General features: G+C 39.7%; 3 protein-coding genes across 5 annotated transcripts in view; 1 reads left to right on the top strand and 2 right to left on the bottom strand.

The window, feature by feature from the left end:
• stk10 (serine/threonine kinase 10) overlaps window positions 1-5384 on the bottom strand; it is a 43854-nt gene extending 38470 nt beyond the window's left edge. Inside the window, exon 1 of the mRNA XM_042430367.1 lies at window positions 4892-5384. Coding sequence (XP_042286301.1) covers window positions 4892-5050 — 159 coding nt within the window. The 5' untranslated portion in view covers window positions 5051-5384. The remainder of the gene's footprint in view (window positions 1-4891) is intronic.
• A 105-nt stretch (window positions 5385-5489) lies between these two features.
• stk32a (serine/threonine kinase 32A) overlaps window positions 5490-19741 on the top strand; it is a 77715-nt gene continuing 63463 nt past the window's right edge. Inside the window, exons 1-4 of one of the 3 annotated variants that reach the window (XM_042430368.1) lie at window positions 5490-5607; window positions 8503-8574; window positions 13211-13317; window positions 15846-16377. In XM_042430368.1, coding sequence (XP_042286302.1) covers window positions 16326-16377 — 52 coding nt within the window. In that variant the 5' untranslated portion in view covers window positions 5490-5607; window positions 8503-8574; window positions 13211-13317; window positions 15846-16325. Of the gene's footprint in view, window positions 5608-8502; window positions 8575-13210; window positions 13318-14200; window positions 14695-15845; window positions 16378-19741 lie in introns of those variants that run through there. The other 2 variants (XM_042430369.1, XM_042430370.1) reach the window with 2 other exon arrangements.
• zmp:0000001268 (CYTL1 domain-containing protein) lies at window positions 8473-11478 on the bottom strand. The gene is made up of 4 exons (XM_042430371.1): window positions 11101-11478; window positions 10713-10757; window positions 10295-10441; window positions 8473-8558 (listed from the first exon to the last, which is right to left on the bottom strand). The coding sequence occupies exons 1-4, from the start codon at window positions 11332-11334 to the stop codon at window positions 8514-8516; spliced, it is 471 nt and encodes a 156-aa protein (XP_042286305.1). The 5' UTR covers window positions 11335-11478; the 3' UTR covers window positions 8473-8513.

The following is a 19741-nucleotide window of genomic DNA, read 5'->3' as shown; positions in this document are numbered from 1 at the left end:
TAGAATGCTTTCAATGGTGCCTCTGTAGAAGGAGACTTGCCTTTTTAAGTCTCTGAAGGGGATAGAGCAGCTGTTGTGCTTTTTTCACAATGGCCGAGGTGTTATTGGTTGAGTTCAGGTCGTCCGCCAGGTGCACTCCAAGGAGCTTGATGTTACTAACCCTCTACACAGCTGCACCATCAATGGTCAGCAGCGTATGATGTTGCCTGCCATCCCTCCTGAAGTCAATAACCTTTGTTTTGTTGACATTAAGGGAGAGATTGTGGGACCAGGCCATTAGCTGCTCAACCTCCATCCTGTATGCAGATTCATCATTATTGCTGACGACACTCACTACCGCTGCATCATCGGCAAACTTGACAATGAGATTGTTGTTGAATCTGGCAGTACAGTCATGTGTTAGCGGGGTGAACAGCAGCGGGCTCAGGACGCAGCACTGGGGTGAACCTGTGCTCACCGAGATGGATTTTAATCTGTGGTTGCCAACCCTGACTGTCTGCTGTATGTGGTTTTCTTTTGCAAAGAGGTTGTTGCAACCTGTGCACCCTCACTGATGACACCCGGTATGTTTCTCTTTCACTTCACTGAGGAGGATAATCCTGTTTGAAGGCACTGTGGAACTAAACACGTTTCCTATTTTGTACTCCATGTTTCCCACAACATCTTCCATAAGATATCTTCATAAGACACTGGACTTGCTTTGAAATTAACCCATTATTCTAATCTGCATAAATACATTCTCAAATAGGACAAATATTGTTTCCAAAATGGACCTGAGGAGTACACCCTTTCCAAATTGGACCCAGGGACAATTAGACCTGTTCCGGCCTTGACTGGAGAACAATCAGACCCATTAGGCTGTACTTAATAATATACTACAAAAAGAAAAACACACTGTACCCTAGACCCATTGTTGCGCAATATCTTGGCCATCTAATCCACTGTCTTTTCCTTTTACAACAATGTATCAAAAGTCTGTTTCCACTTGCCAATTTCTCTTTTCACAATGCCACACCATTCATAGTTCACACTCTTGACTCCAATAACACAAAAACCAAAAGAAATTGTATAAATTAAAGATTAAAATCCTCATTTTTGACATTGTGTTCATAAGTCACATTGTTGTCCAAGAAAGTGTCTGATTCAACTGAAACTGTATTCTAAACACTTGCGTTTAGAGCCATCTTGATCAAGAATTACAAACTACCAAACAACTCCTCCCAGCACAGTTTAAGTCCGGGTTTAGCACACTGTCTTTACAGATCATCAGGGATAAGATGCCCTTTTTTTTCATCCCACCATGGGAATTAGACGGAGTGGAACGTTACAGCCTGCGCGTGTCTATGGAAACACTTCCGCAGCGGCAGCAGGGCAATGTGCTCAGCGGCACGTGGCCCATTAATTAGTGAGAGGAACCATACAACTCCTCTGTTTCATGCTTCAGTTGCAGCCACACACCTCCACACATGTACATGCACAAAAACTCTTTCCAACAAGTGCAAGCATGCATAGACTCGTGCAAAACAAAGAAAGCATCGGATGACACACTGGACGGACAGGAACTGAGATATCATCCTGTCATGACTGGGAGCATGAATGGGACTTAGGCGTTTATGGTGAGGATGAGGGAGACAGAAGTATGTGGGGAGAATTTTAAGAATCACCACAGTATTTTAGTATAATTACATATTTGGAGGGGTGTGCACAACATTTTCAGCTTGACAAGGACCTACAAGCACCAAAACCCCTATCATATACGACAAATGTGATTGAACTAAACTACATTTTTAATCTGAAAGTAGCACACACACTGATTAGACTGTAAATCCTTTACATGTTTACTTGTAGCCTGATTCCTGTAGCCTCCTGTAATGTGAAGTTTGGTCAAAACTCAAAATCACTTGTAAAAGTGCTAAATACTTTCATTAAACTTGATCCTATAGGGTGAGGATACTGTTTCTACAGTATATATTTGACAGTTTCACTGCTGTATTTCACTGTCACACTGATGGCAGACAGAGATACTCTAACCCTCTGACACAGAAAACCTGAGAATGTCAACAGCAGCTTGTTTGTATACATGTCTGTGGTGTTACACTATGAAACCATGTTTAAAAAATGAATACTATGCACATGGTTTGGTCATTTTGTCAAACTGTGAGCTCAGGCGCTTACTTAAAATTATTTGTAGCAATACTTTTTTAAAATTAAGTTACTAATATCAACCATCAATTGCATTACACACACTTTACATTTGAATTCCCAGTGAATATTCAGCCACAATCTGCACTTAATTATGTGCCAAATTATGCCCAACAAACTTTTATTAAACTTTTTTAAATTTAATTTGCATTTGTTTCACTCTTCATGCAAATAAAAAAATCATGTGACCTCTTCGACTCCTGTCCTTCACTTTGGTAACAGCTGTCAACAAAAGAAAAGCACAGTTGCACCTACAGCGTACGACTGCAGTACATATTTGATAACGCAGGGAGTACATTGTATTTTATGAGATCCTTCTCTCACAGTGTTCCTGCGCTATATAAACACACAGAGCTCGATTTGTCCTCAACACTCCCCTTAAGCAACAAAGTGAGTTGTTATTCCCCCAATGGTGTCATTAACCTTTAGAGAGTCAGTTTGACAGGAGCACTCTGTGCTCTCAACCAACGCTGTATGATTGAAGAGGTCTGTGCTTAATCTTTAAGACAGATGTTGGCAACAAAAGAAGCTTCCTAAGCAGGGGTCCTTGCCATGTGCAAATGACGAGGATTAAAACTGTCTTTTCATGAAGAGACAATTTGCCTGTCACACGTCCAACTCCAGCTTTTTTATTTGACTCCTGCCCCTAACAAGGCTGATAAGCAGCTTATTTCACTTGTGACAGACACTTGGTCTCCTCCCCTCACGCCTGCTATCAACGACTATAACAACGGAAAAACATGTGAGATTCACCACTTGAGGCCTTTCCCTCCCACAGACAAACTGATTATTCGGAAGTTTAGGAGCTGTGAGAGGAAATCGTCCCCTGATGCAGTCCCACGATTTCCTCTCTTGGCCATGATCTGCTCCCACTCTGTCTGCCTGCCTCCCTCCCCTCAATCTGACAGCTGCAGGTGTGGAGCTGTCCTCCTCCAACCCACTCAAGGACAGGAAAGCTTGATATTTGTATAAGAAATAGCAAACATAGAAGGGAGGGAAGGGAGACATTACATTTCAGACGACTGGCCAGTTATTCAAGTGGAAGGATGCACTTGTTCACAATTTATGTATGAGGCACATTTATGCCTTTACTCTACTAAACTTGGAGCTGAATTTTACTGCGTGAGTGCCTCAGCAATCAGATTGTAAACGCACAGGAATTTGTTGAATTTCTACTAACTTTTAAAGACCTCTTCAAACTTAATGCACCTCGTGTTCAGTCAGTCCCTCAGTTTCTCAGAAGCAAACTAAAAGCATTGTTTGTTTCCATGGTATACTATACTATGTGTTATCAACAGACTATATCCACCGGATGTCTCACATGCTCGCTCTGCTCAAAAGATACATTATACGGTAGGACAACTGACGTAATGTTTAATACACAGCAAGAGTTTAACACTTTTCATTTCATTACTCAAATGCCTCTCTTACACTGAAATTCGGACCTTAGATATGGAGGTAAGATTTGGGATGACATGGAGGCCTGAATGACCCAGTGGAAATGTATTTACTAGTCATGTCATGTATCCAATTCCCACCCTGCGTTATACCTGTCTACTGCCTCTCCTCCTATTCCATTTCTCCAACGTATCTATACTGTCCAATAAAAACAAAATAGCTAAATAAGGCGGAGCACTCTATAAAGGCTGCATTTTGTGTTGAATGCAGGCCTCCGGTAAGGCATCACTTCTTCCACTGAGGCCCCTGATGTGTCAAAGACTTTCACTGTGCTCCACTGGGCAGTGCACACACAGAGGGCTTGTGCCATGCTTCACAGAGGGGACAGACCAGCGAACAGATCCAGATTAAATAGCTCCTCTGAGCCAAAAGTGCTGCTGCTGCTGCTGCTGAGGTTTGGGAGGAATGGACACAACTAATGAAGAGTGCTTTCACTGTCCCTGTGGCTGGCTTCACAGCAAGGAGTGGGGGGGAGAGGCAGAAGGTTGGATGGGTGTTTTAGGAATTCGCTAAACCTCCTGTACTGCAGTTTTCAGAAAAAAATGTGGCCTCTTTTACACATGCTGCAGTTAAACTATGATGGTTTAATACTGTCAAACTTGAGGAAAGACAAAACAAGTTACAAAACAAACAAATAATAAACTGAGGGTGAATATATATCTCAGCAGGGATCTTAGACTGGCATTGTAAGAGCACAACAAATACTTATTTTCCTGAACAGGTACACTCCTTCATCCATTAGATGTTGGATGTGGCAAAACTTTTCCATGACACCCAGAGCTACAGTATGATGACTATTTCAGCTTGGACCAGCGACATAGTTGAGATATTAGTCAGGAATCTCAAACAAATGCGGGGATGGTGAAGCACTCGCAGGTGATAAGAAGTAGTTCACAACCATAACCTGACATGTAGGCTATATTCTAAGAAAGAGGGTACTGCATTATAATTGAGCATCTTTAAATCATGAAAGTACAGACAAACTTTATGTCTTTAAGGGAGAGTTAGCGTTTGGAGAGCGATGACAGAACATAAGTTTAAATTTGAAGATGAAACTTTTCTAACATGACAGAATGTTACTGGTGCCAAATTTAAAATGACAGACAACAGGTGACAACACAAAGTGGTATTTCATCAATTAAAATTTGCTACAAACAATGAACAAAAATTGTTTGTCACCACACTTATCTGGTCAGTCTGCACTGTCCCGTGTCTCTGAAATAACACTTACCTTGTAGACTTTTCCAAACGCGCCATCGCCCAGCTCGCCAATAATTTCCCATATGTCGTTAGGATTGACGTCTCGGTGGACGTGCTCGTACTGCTTGGCTTTCTTCTTTATTTCAATAGTGGGCAGACGAAGTATCTTGCTGAATCTTGCGAGCGCCATTATTTGCAATACAACAACATTCAACTTCAAATAACTATCAAAAGGCTCGGATCTCTACTCAGAGAGCATTACGCACGCGGTAACGCGCAGCCCGTCAAAAACAGTATCTACTAATTTACAGGCTTCACTTTCCGCTTCTTTTGGAAAAAGCCAAACTACTTCAAAGCTTCAAAGAACTTATTCTACTCCGTCCATTTCAACCCGTGCTCTGTAGGCTCTGAGGTTAAAACATCTCATACTCCCATTCACAAGCTGCGGTGAGGTGCCGGACGCGCGGTGACCACCTGCCGTTAGAAACACGATGGAGTAGCTGCCTGCCTGCTTGGGCAACTTGTTGCTTCAAACTCTGCGAAAAAGCCCCACCTTGTTACTCCACAGCCCTCCCACTGCCCGCCCTCACGGAAATGTAGTTTCTTTGAAAGAAAAAGTCGTCGTCATCATTGCGCCGATGAGGTGAAAGGACTTCATGTCCGGGTCGGTGCTGGGCGTTCCCCAAACAGCTGTGACATTAACAAAGCCAAACGACTGAAGCGCTGTAGGAGCTCAATGAAGTGCAGGTGTGAATTTATTCTTCTCATATGTCTTGATGCATTACTTTGGTGTGTAATACTGTTGCTTTATATAGGTTTTCTTTATGTTAAAGAACAACACAAGTGAGACACAGAGGTACAGTTTAGATTATTGAAAATGTCTGCATTGTCCTTTTTTGTGCAAATTGTAGGCCTAAACATCTGAAGTCACTACTTGCTGGAATCAGTCCTTCTTTTCATACTGAACCCTTCCCAATGCGACTCTAATGTAAGAGATGAGAGACAAAATCCTCAGTCCTCATATGCAAAAAATGTACTCTGATGTGCAGCTAAAGCTAATATGAGTCTGAGTTAGTCAAATAAAGTGCATATTTTCCAATTTTGTTCCTGATGACAGTGTTTCAAAGAGGAATTTCTACTAAAGTAACATAGTTAGATATCCATTTATTTTGTCTGACTCAGACTGCTGAAGCTTCATATATATATATATATATATATATGTATAACATATCAGCCTGTGCTGCTGAAATTTCATTGAAATATTTTTTGGAAGAGACCTCTTCATGGCCAGTGTGGACAAGAGGAACAATTACAGTGACCAATAACTCTTTCTATAATCTACATATGAGCATGTGAATATTGTTTTAAGACAGACTTGAAAACAGCTGCAGACTGGCTGAACCAACTTGGCAGTGCTGTAGTGCCCTCTAGCGGCATTTTCAGCTCAATGAACTTGTACCTGTCGAGCATGTGGAGCATGAAATGGACCAAAGCATACAGAAATGCAACAACAGATGATGAATATATTATTAGTGTTGAAATAATTTGTCATTAATCAATTAGTTGATTGGCTGAAAAATATCTGACAGAAAGTTTGATAGCTGAATAATCATTTCAGTCATTTATCAACTAAAAATGCCAAACATTCTCTGTTTCCAGCTACTTAGTTGTGAGTTCACTGCAATTGAATATCTGTATATTATGACATCAGCTTACTGACAAATAATTGTGTGTTTGTCTGTCTAATGCTTTTATACAATATTTTTCCCCTGTTTAAATAAAAGATGAACACAAAGAGCTAGGTGAAAAATATGACTATTATTGGATGATTTATCCTCTTTCCCTTAGCACTAAATATCAAAAATTGTTCCCTATTCTGTGACTTTATGCAGAGGAACTGCATGTCTGATTTTTGTAATCTTTTGGCCTTCGAGCTGAGAATCTCAGGAACTTTCCAAACATCATCAAAAGTTATGAAATAAGACACAGACAGAGATTTTTGAACAACACATCTATCACGCACTGTGTTATGTCAGGTATATTCATGAATAGAAACTGGCCTTGGTTGAAAATGTAAGTGTTAAAAGAAAGAGTAAGGTTATGTCTGACAATTTTAAAATGAGAGATTTGTTCTCTGTAAAAAAAAAAAAACTGTTCCCATTAACATAAAAAACTCAGGTCTGATTTATGACTTAACACAATACTAACATTTATGGGAGATGTAAGCACTGGTAATTTTGAAATATTAGGCAATGAACTTCAGTTTACATTTCCCTTCAGAGCACATAGAGCAATCCAGAATCAAACTCGCTGACCTTCATTTACTATCTCATATGCACAACTCATTTTCTCCCTGAATTCTGTGGAAAGATTAGCCAAACAATTAACTGCTGAATTACCAATTATGGACAGGAGGATTGCAGGCAGTGGGGTGATGCAATGCTTTGCTTGCTCATCAGTTAGGCACCGGCCTGTTTAAATGGGTTGGAAAACATCATTTGGTCTTTGGTTACAACAGCAGCTCTACTGTTTCACACTGTTTTTCACTTTTATGAGATGTGGCTTTACCTCATGTTTTCTCCATTTTAGGAGCATATTGGTTCAAACTTCATACAAACCAACCGCTTTGATAAGCTTTCTCTGATATCACTTTGCATTCTCTATACATTGTGAGAGTCTCAGCTTCAGTAAATCCCTAAAGAACAATTGCCTACAGTAAAGAGACAAGCTGATGCAAGTCAATGCAAGCCTACAGAGGTTTCTGCTAATCCCATCACGCTAAAGTCATGTCACCATTGCATGTGTGTACTTACTGGGGTTCCTATGACAACAAAATTGTCCAACTCATTTAGAAAGATCCAGCATGTTAGTTAACTTGATGCATTTTTATCTACCTCCAAAAACCTTGAAGTTCAAAGTGGATGATTTCAACATCTCATTATCAGTGTAAGGTCCATGAAAGATAGAAATTATCAAACACACTGTGCTGGAACTACTGAGGAGGCACCTTGAAGGAGAAGAGCGGACAGTTCAGCTTTTATTTTCACATATTGACGGCAAAATCTTTGTGCGCATTCTGTGGTTGAAATGCCTCAAGGCCAAACAATCTTTAACAGAAAATAGATTTTAACTTGATTCACCTCATATATAACATGTATTCTTTTTTTTTTGTACCAGGTGTGTGAACTCACTGACCCTAATCACCACATCTTATATAACTGGTGTAGTAATTAGAACAAGTGAATAAAAACTATTAGAGAAATTACAATATATAACTGGTGAAAATATTTTAATGAGGAGCAATGATCTTAAATGTTGAATATGTCAATTCTGACACAAAGTGGAGGAGAATTTAACCCAGACTGCAACATATTGCAGTGTTCCTCCAAATTATGTTAATTGACAATAACAAAAGACATCTTAAATGTTTCCTCTATAGTTTAAAAATTATATGTTGCCATTATAGTCAGAAAACAGATGATTTAAGGTACATGTTTGAGTAACACAACCATACAGTTTAACCAAAAAAATAAGTCTTTTGTCTTCCATTTTTTTTATCATTGCAGAGGCTTGAACAATATAAACACAAGCACTATTTTGCTGTCTCTCCTCCTTTCTTTGACAGTGATATTGTCATTTCAGGATCCAGTGTGTTAGCGCTCCAGTGCAGCACAGTCATAGATCGTGAACACCAAGTCCTATAAAAACAGAAAGGTAAAATAAAAGTCTTTGTGTGAAATGTGTGGGGTTGGATAAGTTCGTTATTCGGGAATCATGACAAGATATGTTGTAATTCCACCTGCCTTCATATTAAATGCATTAAATATAAATAAAAACCCTCAGCAGAAGGTGACTAATGACACCTGTATGCTCACACCCAAATTTCCAGTCAAAAACTGACCTTAATTAGATCTCCCCCTTTTCCTGTAACTGAAGCTAAATGAAATGACCGTAATGAAAGTGATTTAACTCTAAACCTTTGCCTGGACATGGTGTTCTGGTCTGCACAGACAGGTCATGTCAGTCTGTTGGCATACTGAAACCAACCGCACATCCAAATGTGTCTGACTCACAATTCAGGTGAGGAGGATCAAACATGCACAGAGCACTCAGCGTTTTTCATAATCTGCATCATAAACCCTGTTTAATCCTGTGAATTGACCCACTGAGTGACCCATTAAACGGCAGTCAGTTTGAATGCATTTCATCAGTTTTAGTCTGTTTTCCCTTTTCTGTTTCATGTTGGGCTGCACTACAGTGACTCAGAGTTTGGCTCAATGGATATACTGTAGAAATATGTTTGGTTATAGGTGACTTCAAATAGAAATTAACAATAAATTAACAGTTCTTTAGTTTATCTCAGAATCCATAATGGAAAGTGAGTTGCAGACTCTGTACAGAGTAAGGGAACCCTAATTCAGTGCTGGACTACAGCTGTATTTTTCACGTAAATGTGCCTATAAATGATCTGTAGTTCAAATATTTGAGAATGAAAACAACTGAGAATGATCCTCAAGACAGTTGATAACAGTGTTGAATCATAGATGAGATTAATTTACTGCAAAACAGGAGTGGTGATCTATGAAACGGTATTTACATATCTCAATGAAAAATTGTTTGTAGTTGTCACCCAACAACAGGTGTATTGTCATTGGCCTTTGTCATAAGAACAGGCTTTAATAGTTAACACATCTTATTATCTGCCAATCACAAAGCAGCTGTGACACAGGAAAAGCATAAAGGTAGTGATAATGAGGATTTTACATCACAGCATCACAGAAAAGTCCCTTGGGAATATATTACAGTTGTGAAGGAGTCTCTAGGAATAATGTTATTGTGCAGGACAATTAATTACTGCAGGACCATTTTGTAAGCACATCTTGACTTTTTTTATTCACAAAGGACACAGTAAGAGTGCACTTTGTTTTATTAAAAGTACTAGTGAGTTTTTGTCAATCACTGTTTTGTGATCCACCTAAAAAGCCACCTAATAAATCTAGACCTAAAGATTATGAGGATTTGTTACACTGTTGGACTTCTAGACTGCTTTGAAGGTAGAGATGAAGACACCATGTTTTTAAGGTTTTTCAAATGAGGGAGAGTGAGTAGATGAGCTTTTAAGACTTTCTAAAAAGGCATTTTAACTATTTTGGGGGGAAACCATATCAGATACAAACTGTAACTTGTTATGTCTTAAAAACAAGTCTGTAGGGGATCTTTAAGATACAGAAAGGTATTGATAATATCAGTATTGTTTTCTGTGCAAAGTAACTTGAGGTACAGGTAGACATTACACTGATCAACCTTTAACATATGTTTTTTGAGACATTGGTAGTATGTCTCAAATTAAAATGAGGCAGTACATATGAACTTGTAACCTCTACAGACACTCATTGTGTTTAGTCACTAATTTAGACCATTTGTCTGGTCTTACCCCGTGACATTTCTCTGCCATGATGATGAAGAGCTGTCTCAGAGTGACACCCAGCTTCCTCACGTCTCTAGTGTAAGCGCAGCGGCGCTGTCGCAGGCCTTCCACCAGGGAGATGTAGGTCCTCATTTTGTACATCACACAAGCATTCTGAAGGCATGAGTAGCAATTAGTGTCCCTGTGCATGATTTACAGCAGCTGAAGGTTTTAGTCAAAATACCACAGAAGTTAGTGTAGAAAATTCCCAGACAGCCAGATTTCTCAGTGTCAGAGATAAAAAACAACAGTACATATTTCAACTTTGGTTAACTTTCAGATTATGCCAATTAGACACAAAAATTGATGCCATTTTGTAACATTCTGATGCAAAATAAATAGATTTGGTTACTATCATGGCAAATTTGGCAGCAGTTATACTTACATGGACATCAAGGTAGAGATCTGGCATGTGTGCCATGCAGAAACCCTGGATGAAAAGAATATGAGCATTATAAAATATAACATTGGCGGGAGCATCTCATGCACCTTTAAACATCCCATCACCTTCTCTGAAAAAAATCGCATTTTTCTCGCATTACAAAATTACACCCAATTATTTAATTTATATATATCCTACAATCCTACAATACTTGGATCTAATGTGATTGAACTAAAGTTAACATGCATGATTATATACAGATAAATACTGAACTTAAAAAATAACTAATATTTCTACTGTGGTCCTTAGTAAAACATCAGAATAGCAAATGAGCACAAACAAGTAAAAAGGTAAAAGAGAGTATGAGTGAGGAGCACAGCAGTTGACTCACAGTTTCAGGGTCCCTCTTTAAATCCGCTGCCCACTGGGTGAGCTCTCGTGCCATGCTCAGCACCTTGGTGTAGCATGTCGGTGGGTAAAAAGGGTAGCTCAGCACCAGCGGCGACAGCAGCAACGAAACAAGCAACAAGTGGTTAAAGATCGCCATGACTCTCTGACACCTACTGTACTGACAGAGCCTCTGTTTGTTTGTGTCGCCAATGCACACATGCAGCCACGTATGCATGTGGATGGACCATAACACACCCTTTGTTTACTCCATAATAATTATGCAATTGCAGAAGAATGACAGGAAATAACCCATTGTGTCAAGTCTTTACAGAAGAATCAAAACAGCATCAGGAGATTAGATTTATTGTCAGAAAATTGGAATACTGCTGAGTTAGTCAGGAGGGAATTCAGTACTATTCTTCTTAAATCAGATTTCTTCCCATACATTTCATCTCTTAGTATCAATTGAGTATTTTCTGATAGCCTACATACATTCAGCATGATCATCAGTGGATGATTTACACAACATGAAAGTAACTTTCTTTACTCCAATAGCCTGCACTCTGTCCAAAGATCCCAACTCAATATATAGCACCTTTGAAATGAAATTGATGCATGTTTTTAGTATATTATATTATATCATACATGTTACTTGTTGAGGAAATGAAATGTGCTATATTAATAAAACTGCCTTGCTTTGACTAATCTAGACAGTCAAGAGACCAAGAAGGAACGAGATGAATTCAGTATTTGACTTTAATATGACATAGAAGGTATTTGGAGCTTTATTGCATTGGTGCAAATATCTTGCCATTGTGTATTGTTATTACATCAATCTAAGAAGCAATGAAAAAGATATGAAAGCAAAACACACCCATCAATTACAGCAAAGAATTGATGCGGGCTACCAGAGCAATATTTCAAATTTGAACATTATGTTTGTCCTGCTTATCTTAATGTTACCAGCCAGTTGGATACAGTTGGGTTTACGAATCCAAGAACATTTCAGCAAGTAACCCTAAATATTTTCATGATTTTTTTTTGTTGTAGCTTTACATTTTCTGTAGCAATATTATGCTCAAAAAATTTGAACATTTTGAATTAAAAAAAACCCAAAACTTTTAAAGCCTGTATATTAATATATGTTTCGCATAATGAAGTGTTTTTACATTGAGGAGTAGAACTAATACTTCAACTGGAATACTTATCATTAATGTGAGATTTACAAGATAATATTCCCATAAGACCCTGTCAGTGCTGATACAGTATTATACTGGTTGTCACCATCCCATATTATGCTATGTTTTTCTATCCACTAGATGGGGCTAATTTAACAGATTTACATTTTCTCACACCTTCATTCTCAAAGTCCAGCTTCCTTATATGCATCATGTTGACATTTTACAAAAACTCCTAATATGACCTAATATGACTGATTCTCATTACAGGGAAAAAAATATTTACACTTACAAAACTGGGACAATGGTGGCACCTGCTGAGGCCACCTGCACCCTAAGTAGCTTTACTCACCTGTCCAGCCAGGTGTGATGTGACAATGTCATCACTCATCTCATCTAAAAGAGCAGCCTTCTTCCTGATGCGTTAAGAGACTGGCCTGGTTTTGACTGATGCTCGTCACCTCTCAGAGGGTGCGTTGAGAGTTGGAGATCTGTCCCTAGTTTCCATATGAAGATGGATGGCCCACACTGAGTGTATCTTGGCATGACGGAGAGGCATAAAGAGGAAGAAAATGTGCAGTGTGCACTGTAAGCATATCTCACATCCCCTAGTCCCCCCACTCAGCCATTCTCCTCTCGACCTTGGCTTGCTCAATTAACAGGGGACAGTGGTGACCACGCACTCCTTGTAATGGATAGACGTGTTTTACAGTTAGTAGTTAATGGCTGCAGAAGTTGATGTATGATGAGAGATTGGACAATCTGCCCAAAAGGCAAATTCCAATACAGCAAGCACATTCTGGTTTAAAAGCCCAGATATCCATCACATGAATCATAGAACCGCTATAAATAATGTGGAGGCACGTCTCTTTAAAATATAATTGTCTAGGGAACAACTGAATCTTGCTCACCTCACATTCAGCTTTTTTACAGGATGTCCAGTACAACCATTATCGCAAGCCCATGAGCAACTATGCTGGAGCTGTTGAGAGTGAAGTGCCTTGCTCAACAGGACCCCAACAGTAACAGTAGTTGTTGAGGTAAGTGAGGAAAGTGCCATTCATTCACTTCCCCAACCCATATTTTTTCAGATTTTCCAGACATTTGAACCACTTGCTGTGTAAGTTTATCATCACATGTATGACTAATCTTGTATTTGAGGGTTACTACATTATTTTAATAACAACTTTATAGAAATTGACATTATAATGATATTATCCAAATCTTTGTGAGATAGTCTGGATAATATCATGACATTCTATCGTAAGGATTACAAAGTATTACACTAAACCCAAGGAGATAAAAAAAAAAGAAATGCAATAAAGCACAATAAGCTCATTACAGACTCACAATTGACCACCAGAGAGACATTACTATCTATTGTTCTCGGTGTATAATTACTATTTCCATATAACATTAAAGGCTATTATGAGGTAGCAGGCTCAGCTAGTCTATAAAGAGACTGTTCCTCACCTGGGGGTCTCCAGGCTGAAACAGCATTGTCGACATTATGCATTGCTGAAGTACCTTTAAGCAAGGTAGCAAACCAATATCAGTTCTGGGGGGCGCTATTCTATACATGAACTCTGACTCCACGGTGGTTACAAGAGAGATAAATATGCGCTCCCCGCAGACAAACATTGAATACAGTATGATGAGGCAGTTTTATGGTGACACTTTAAATGAAAAGATCAGCATTTTTAATCCTAGAGGCAAGCAACTAATAGGCAACTAATATGTAGTAATCAGGCCATTGATAAGATGACAACAACCTCATCATTTAAGATAAAAACCCTTAAAAAGACAGAAAAGGAAAAACTACAGAGGTTATAAAAGGATTCTGGGGTGTTTAACTGTGATTGTGATGATTGCACAACAGCCTCTCTCTGATATTTCTAAATACTTCAGTAAATATTTTAAGATGTAATCTGTTTATCTTGCTAAAATGCATTATGGGATACAACTTTTATTATTATTTTTTTTTAATGAGTGCATGAACGACGGGGGGAGACCTCATCCCCTCAGCTACAGCAGATCAGCCTGGCAGCGTATGAGACGTGCCTCTCCAGACGCACGGTGTTGGCGAGCCCATTATACACAGGCGGCGATGTGGAGGTCAGTCGCTCATCAGCGCAGCGTGCCGAGCAGTTTCATTCTTGAGTTTTGCTCCCAGTGTCCTCTATCCTCCAGAAACGAAACGAGGGATTTCGCATTGCACTCCGTCGGCGCATCCCGCAAGTCACGTCTCGCTGTGAGGTTCCGTTTTTCGGGCGGCAGGTGTCCCGGTGCGTCGTCGCGTCCGAACACCGGACAAGTGATGCCTTTGAGCCGCACTGTTGCTCTCCAGTCGCTCCTCTTCTCTGCAGTAAACCGGGCTGGAAATGGTCCGATGCTCCACAAGCCGGCGGCGTTCAGAGGTAGGTGCCCACAGCTGCCCTGCATGGATGCAGAGAGGGGGGTTACTTTCTATTCAGCGCATGCCCCCCCAACCCCCCTCTCATGATCAGATACGGGCTCCGAGCACAATGTCCTCTACGGGGAGCTCAGCAATGCGGCTTCCCGCACTAGTTTTTGAATATTTCATTGAAGCCAAAAGGGATATTCAGATGTGCTGTGGTGACCTTATCATGCAGCCTGGGAATGACATTCATGAGAAGGGTTTCCCCTTGTGGATTGAATGTTGCCACGGTGACTTCAAGTTTGCCTATTTATCCCACGAATGCATCTTATACAGTAACTCAGCTCTGTCATTCAGTCTCCTTTTAAGGTATTATGGGACAGGCTATTAGTCATTTTAAAAGGACACCATAGCAAACCATCATATGATACTAAATAACTTAAAATAAACTTAGTTTTTAATGCTCAAACTCCTTATAGGATGAGGTCATTGCAGGAATATCTTGTAACATGCACACATGATAAACTAACATGTTAATTAATTAGTACACATCCCAAGCTTACATGTTTCACCAGGCAGCAGTTTGTCTTTTTTTTTTTTCTTCTTCTTTTGTTGTCTACTACAACATGTAGTAACTCATGAAATCACACGTCCGGAAGAGGGCAGCCTGAGGGATTCCATTTATAGTACATAACATCAGCAAACTATAAATCAGAAGCCTCCAATTTTGTGCTCTTAATAGGAAAACAGATCACACCATTAATCACATAGAGTATACTCAAGACTGTGCTTCTGTGGGATGATGATCTGATTAAAATGAATTCAATTATTGAGAAATGACTGACGAAGGAAGGAAGGAAGAAAGCAAAGGAAGGAAGGAAATGTGGTTATATATTAGTGATGAAAGTCATTTTTTTCCCCCTCTCTTCATTAGCCAAATTGATTTTTAATCAAGTTAACGTGAATGGTACTGCTGTCCTGCAGTTGTTGCAGGTTATTTAAGTTTGTAAGCGTTTTATCTTAAATTCTTAACATCTAAGAAAATTCTGTTGATCATTGGATGCTGTTCATGTCTCAGAAGCTCTACCTCTCTTCTTTTTCTCTCCCTCCCTCTGTCCCTCCTTCCTTCACTCTGCTGGCGGTGTCATGTTTTCCTGCCTCCCCTCACAGGTTAGACTCTCAGTCAACAGAGGGTCACAGCCACAGACACATCACTCACCATCCTCGTCCTCCTCCTGGCTTGGAAGAGTCATCCGTCTGCCTGCATTCATCTGAACAGCAGTGAAGACTGACAGGAAACTTACGCTGTAGTGGTGCTGCCTGTGTGTGTGTGTCAGCGCTTCAGTGCCTTTAGTGTTCCCCCAAGCCCTCTTTTGTGTGTGTGTGTGTGTGTAATGATATGTGATTGTGTCAAGGTGGAGAGATAAGAGGAAGACGGGACCTCTTCAAGTCAGCAAAACTGAGGCAGCTGCTGTGTATGTGTGTGTCAGGGTTGAGCAGTCCAGCACGTGAAAGTGTGTATGTGTGTTTGTGTGTGTGTGTGAGGGGCTAATATTGGCCAGGCTATGAGTGCGTCTCAGAGGGAGAGCCGTTCAATGCTGAGTTGAGCTAAGGGAGCAGAAGAGGAGAATCTGAAAGAGAGGAGCAGCCATGGGGCTCGGACAGTCCAGCAAGGCTCCGGTCACCGATGACACAGATGAGGGTGAGTACCAGTGACGCTTTTAAGATCTTTTAAGACTTTTCTTCTCTTTTTTTGTGCTGTTGTTGTTGTTGTTGATGTTGTCGCTCTACTTTTGTGGCTCAAATCTTGAGCCACAAAAGTAGAGCAAAATCCAATCCAGCGAAATCCAATCTTTATCCCAAGGTGCACACTTTTTTTTTTCTGCAGCCTTATCCGTGTGTTGTTATTACTACCTAACGAAATCAAGTGCACTTACATTAAGTGGTTAGACGGATGTAGTGATGATTAGGTCTGCCCTTAGTCTTCCACAGCAACAGGAAAGAGGGATACCCCCTCACAGTTTGAGTTTGCCTTTGAATATGGCCACAGCAATGCATATCCATACTCAGATGCAATAAAAATAACAGGAGAGCTCTTCTGGACCTTTTTTTTTTTCTCATTTTTAGCTTTGATGGGGATTTTTATGATTATTGAAAAGTGCTTGAATTTTGCCAGGCTATTACCTTAAAATCTCCAAAAGTAAATACCATCAAGGTCAGCATCAAAATAAGTTATTACTTTGATTGGAAAACATCTTAGTTGGAATTTATTTCCCTTTTTCTCTGTGGCCTGAGTAAGATAGTACAATGTGAATTTATTGATCTAAGTCAGTCTCTGAAATTAATTCCACTCTGGCTATACCCTAAGGACTTCAAATAAATCAGTTTTACATGAGTCAGTGATTTAGTTAGAAGTGAAGAGGCTCTCCCATGTTTTTCCTGACTGTCGAGTAAATTGTTTATTTTCTCTGTATCTGGTGTCATAGATGATCTCATGCATTTGTTTCTCTGCATGAAGTTGCAAACTAAGGATGTAACATTTCTTTTCAGTTCAACTAAACAGGTTAAAATATATCATGAGAAATAATATTCCATTAATTATCATCAGAATTTCCTTAATTTGTTTGCTGAGATAGAAATTTTATTTTTGTGCGACAAACCATGATTTATTTTCACCATGACTGTGTCAAATTACGGTATCACACCCTCTAATGAAATCCAAATCTGTGGCTTTCTCTTTTTCACTAGAGGCAACCTCTATCAAAGAGGAAATCATTATTCATAGCTAACCTTGCTGCTTAGTCATCTAGCGTGCTGTTCTGGAAATGTCACTCATAACAGGGCTTCTTTGAACCCCGAGTTAATGCAACAGTGCTCCATCTCTGACTTCTCTCACAAAACAGCGTGGGTGTTTCACCAAGAGCAGGGGAATAATAAACACAGACACACATTGTTTTGAATTAGAAGAAGCCCTGCTCACTGGAAATAAGGTAATCCCCTCGCTGATGAAACTCATGTCAGAGACAGGCAGGGTTCTCCCTTTGAGGTTGAAGTAAGCAGACGGGTGCTCCTTGACTTTTTTGTTATTGCTTAACACTGCAGCGTGGCCATTATATTCCCTCACTACCCCATACACACTCCTAAGATACACAGGAATCACAGTGCATGATTGGAGCATAGAGAGAGGGAAAAAGGAGGGAGGATGAGGAGAACTAATTGGAGCTATGGACACAAAAGTGAAAAAGCAGAAGAGTGCTGATTTGCACTTCACATGGTTACAACCATCTTAAGAAAAAACCCGACTGCAAGCGAAGAAATGAAAAAAAAATTAGATGAAATCGAAAAGAGGAGCTCAAACCGTTCTATTGTTATTTTTAACATGGATCATTGATATGGAAACGGTTGCTCCTGATGTTACAGCATCTCCTGATAGACCGAGCATCTCCGATTTTAATCTTGTGACATGGGTCAGCGGTCACTGCATGTTGAGTATGCATCATGCACTCACTTTGAATAGCAATAAAGATGCAAATTGAGTTTTGAGTTTTCTCTTTACGCTTAGGAAGCTGAAGTGCAAAAGGTTGCTTCAAGGTGATGATGGCCATGGAGGTGGATTTTATGTTTTTATTTAATAGTGACTATTTCAAAAAATATACCATCAATGTATGTAAGTGCTCTGAGGTTAGCCAATTCATTTTCACATAGTTCCTGTGCTGCTAGAAACTACCTGATAGCTTTAAATATAGTTGGTAGTAAAGCTCTGAAGAACATTTCACTTGTTCATAAATTTGGATGTCTTTGAGCCTTTTAAGTTATTTCCAATTTAGATTGTGGTTACACACCATAGCACCACAATCAGGCCAGGCTTGAAAAAAAATGTCTCTCTCCCATATTTTATTATCTGCTCTGGCAAAGAGCTCCTCTTATATAGTTACAGCTACATTTTGATATATATTACAATCCATTTTTATAGTCTTTACAATCAATGTATGTACAATAAAATAATAGCAACTTAACCTATAGATACAAACCAACCAAGACATAAAATACCTGTCAAAAGTTGTCGAAATAAAGACAACAAATTATAATTTTGTTTAAAATTAATGCTGAGAATCTCAATTTATTTGAAGAATAAACTTACAGAATGTTTTCCTTGCTGGCATCAGTGCTTATACAGATGCATATTTTACATTTCACCCTGAAGCCATATTAGTTGATTTACTTAGAGTTGTGTTAATGAAGGTGAACCCTGTCAAGACATGTTTATCTCCTTTGAGAATGATGTATGTAACAAAAGCGTCCCTTATGTGCCACATACATTTTCCACTTTGTGTAACCGGGAGAGTCTGCTTAATGGACAGGCCCTGTTTACTGCTGATCATGCTTTATTCACATCACAGTGGCACATGGACCCATGGGTTCTGTTTCAGTTGTCAGAGCAACAGCGTGAGCGCTGATGTTCGTCGGTGGGTATTTAAGTAATTTACAGGCTTCTGTGTGAGAGGCAGGAGTGAGAGGAAGAGAGTCAGAGTGCGAGCCAGAGTGAGAGACTGTGTCTCTGCAAAATTTGAAAGCACCATTTATGTTTTTTCACACTGAAAACCTAAATAACAGTAAAACAGTTAAATCTCCTCTTCTTCATCCTACACACAAAACTCTTAATCAGAGTGAGACAGACAACCTCTCAACTCGGTTTAGTTCCCTCCTGCTCTCGGTTATCACCTACGCTACGTTTTGATACAGCCAAACTTATGATTTAGTTGTTCTCATTTACACATTTTTTTTTCTTCTGTTGGCAGACAATGGAATCACTATAAACAGTGATTTGACTGTGAATCATAAATGCTACTTGTTAACCAGGCAAACACATTGCTCCATCAAGTAAAGGCCCCTTTACACTGGGCTGTTTTGGACTGCCTGAGACGAAAGTTGGCATTCACGAGAGAAATGCGGTAATTTCTTTGGTCAGCAATCCAAAACAGCGGTCCTAGATTGCACTGTGAGACACGTGCACCAACGACTGCTGTGGCGCTTTGGTGACCAAAGACACCCTGAGGCAAAATCCT

Source organism: Thunnus maccoyii, chromosome 13 (genome assembly GCF_910596095.1).
Source record: "Thunnus maccoyii chromosome 13, fThuMac1.1, whole genome shotgun sequence".
NCBI lineage: Eukaryota > Metazoa > Chordata > Actinopteri > Scombriformes > Scombridae > Thunnus > Thunnus maccoyii.
The sequence above is the reverse complement of the archived record's forward strand: the minus strand, read 5'-3'. Positions and strand labels throughout refer to the sequence as shown.

What these genes read in the sequence shown, in the direction of transcription:
- zmp:0000001268 (XM_042430371.1), bottom strand. Translation starts at nt 11,334, where the DNA reads ATGCATACGTGGCTGCATGTGTGCATTGGCGACACAAACAAACAGAGG. An exon ending in TAAAGAGGGACCCTGAAACT is followed by an intron (nt 10,758 to 11,100) that starts GTGAGTCAACTG and finishes CTTTTCATCCAG; the next exon opens with GGTTTCTGCATGGCACACAT. An exon ending in ATCTCTACCTTGATGTCCAT is followed by an intron (nt 10,442 to 10,712) that starts GTAAGTATAACT and finishes TCATGCCTTCAG; the next exon opens with AATGCTTGTGTGATGTACAA.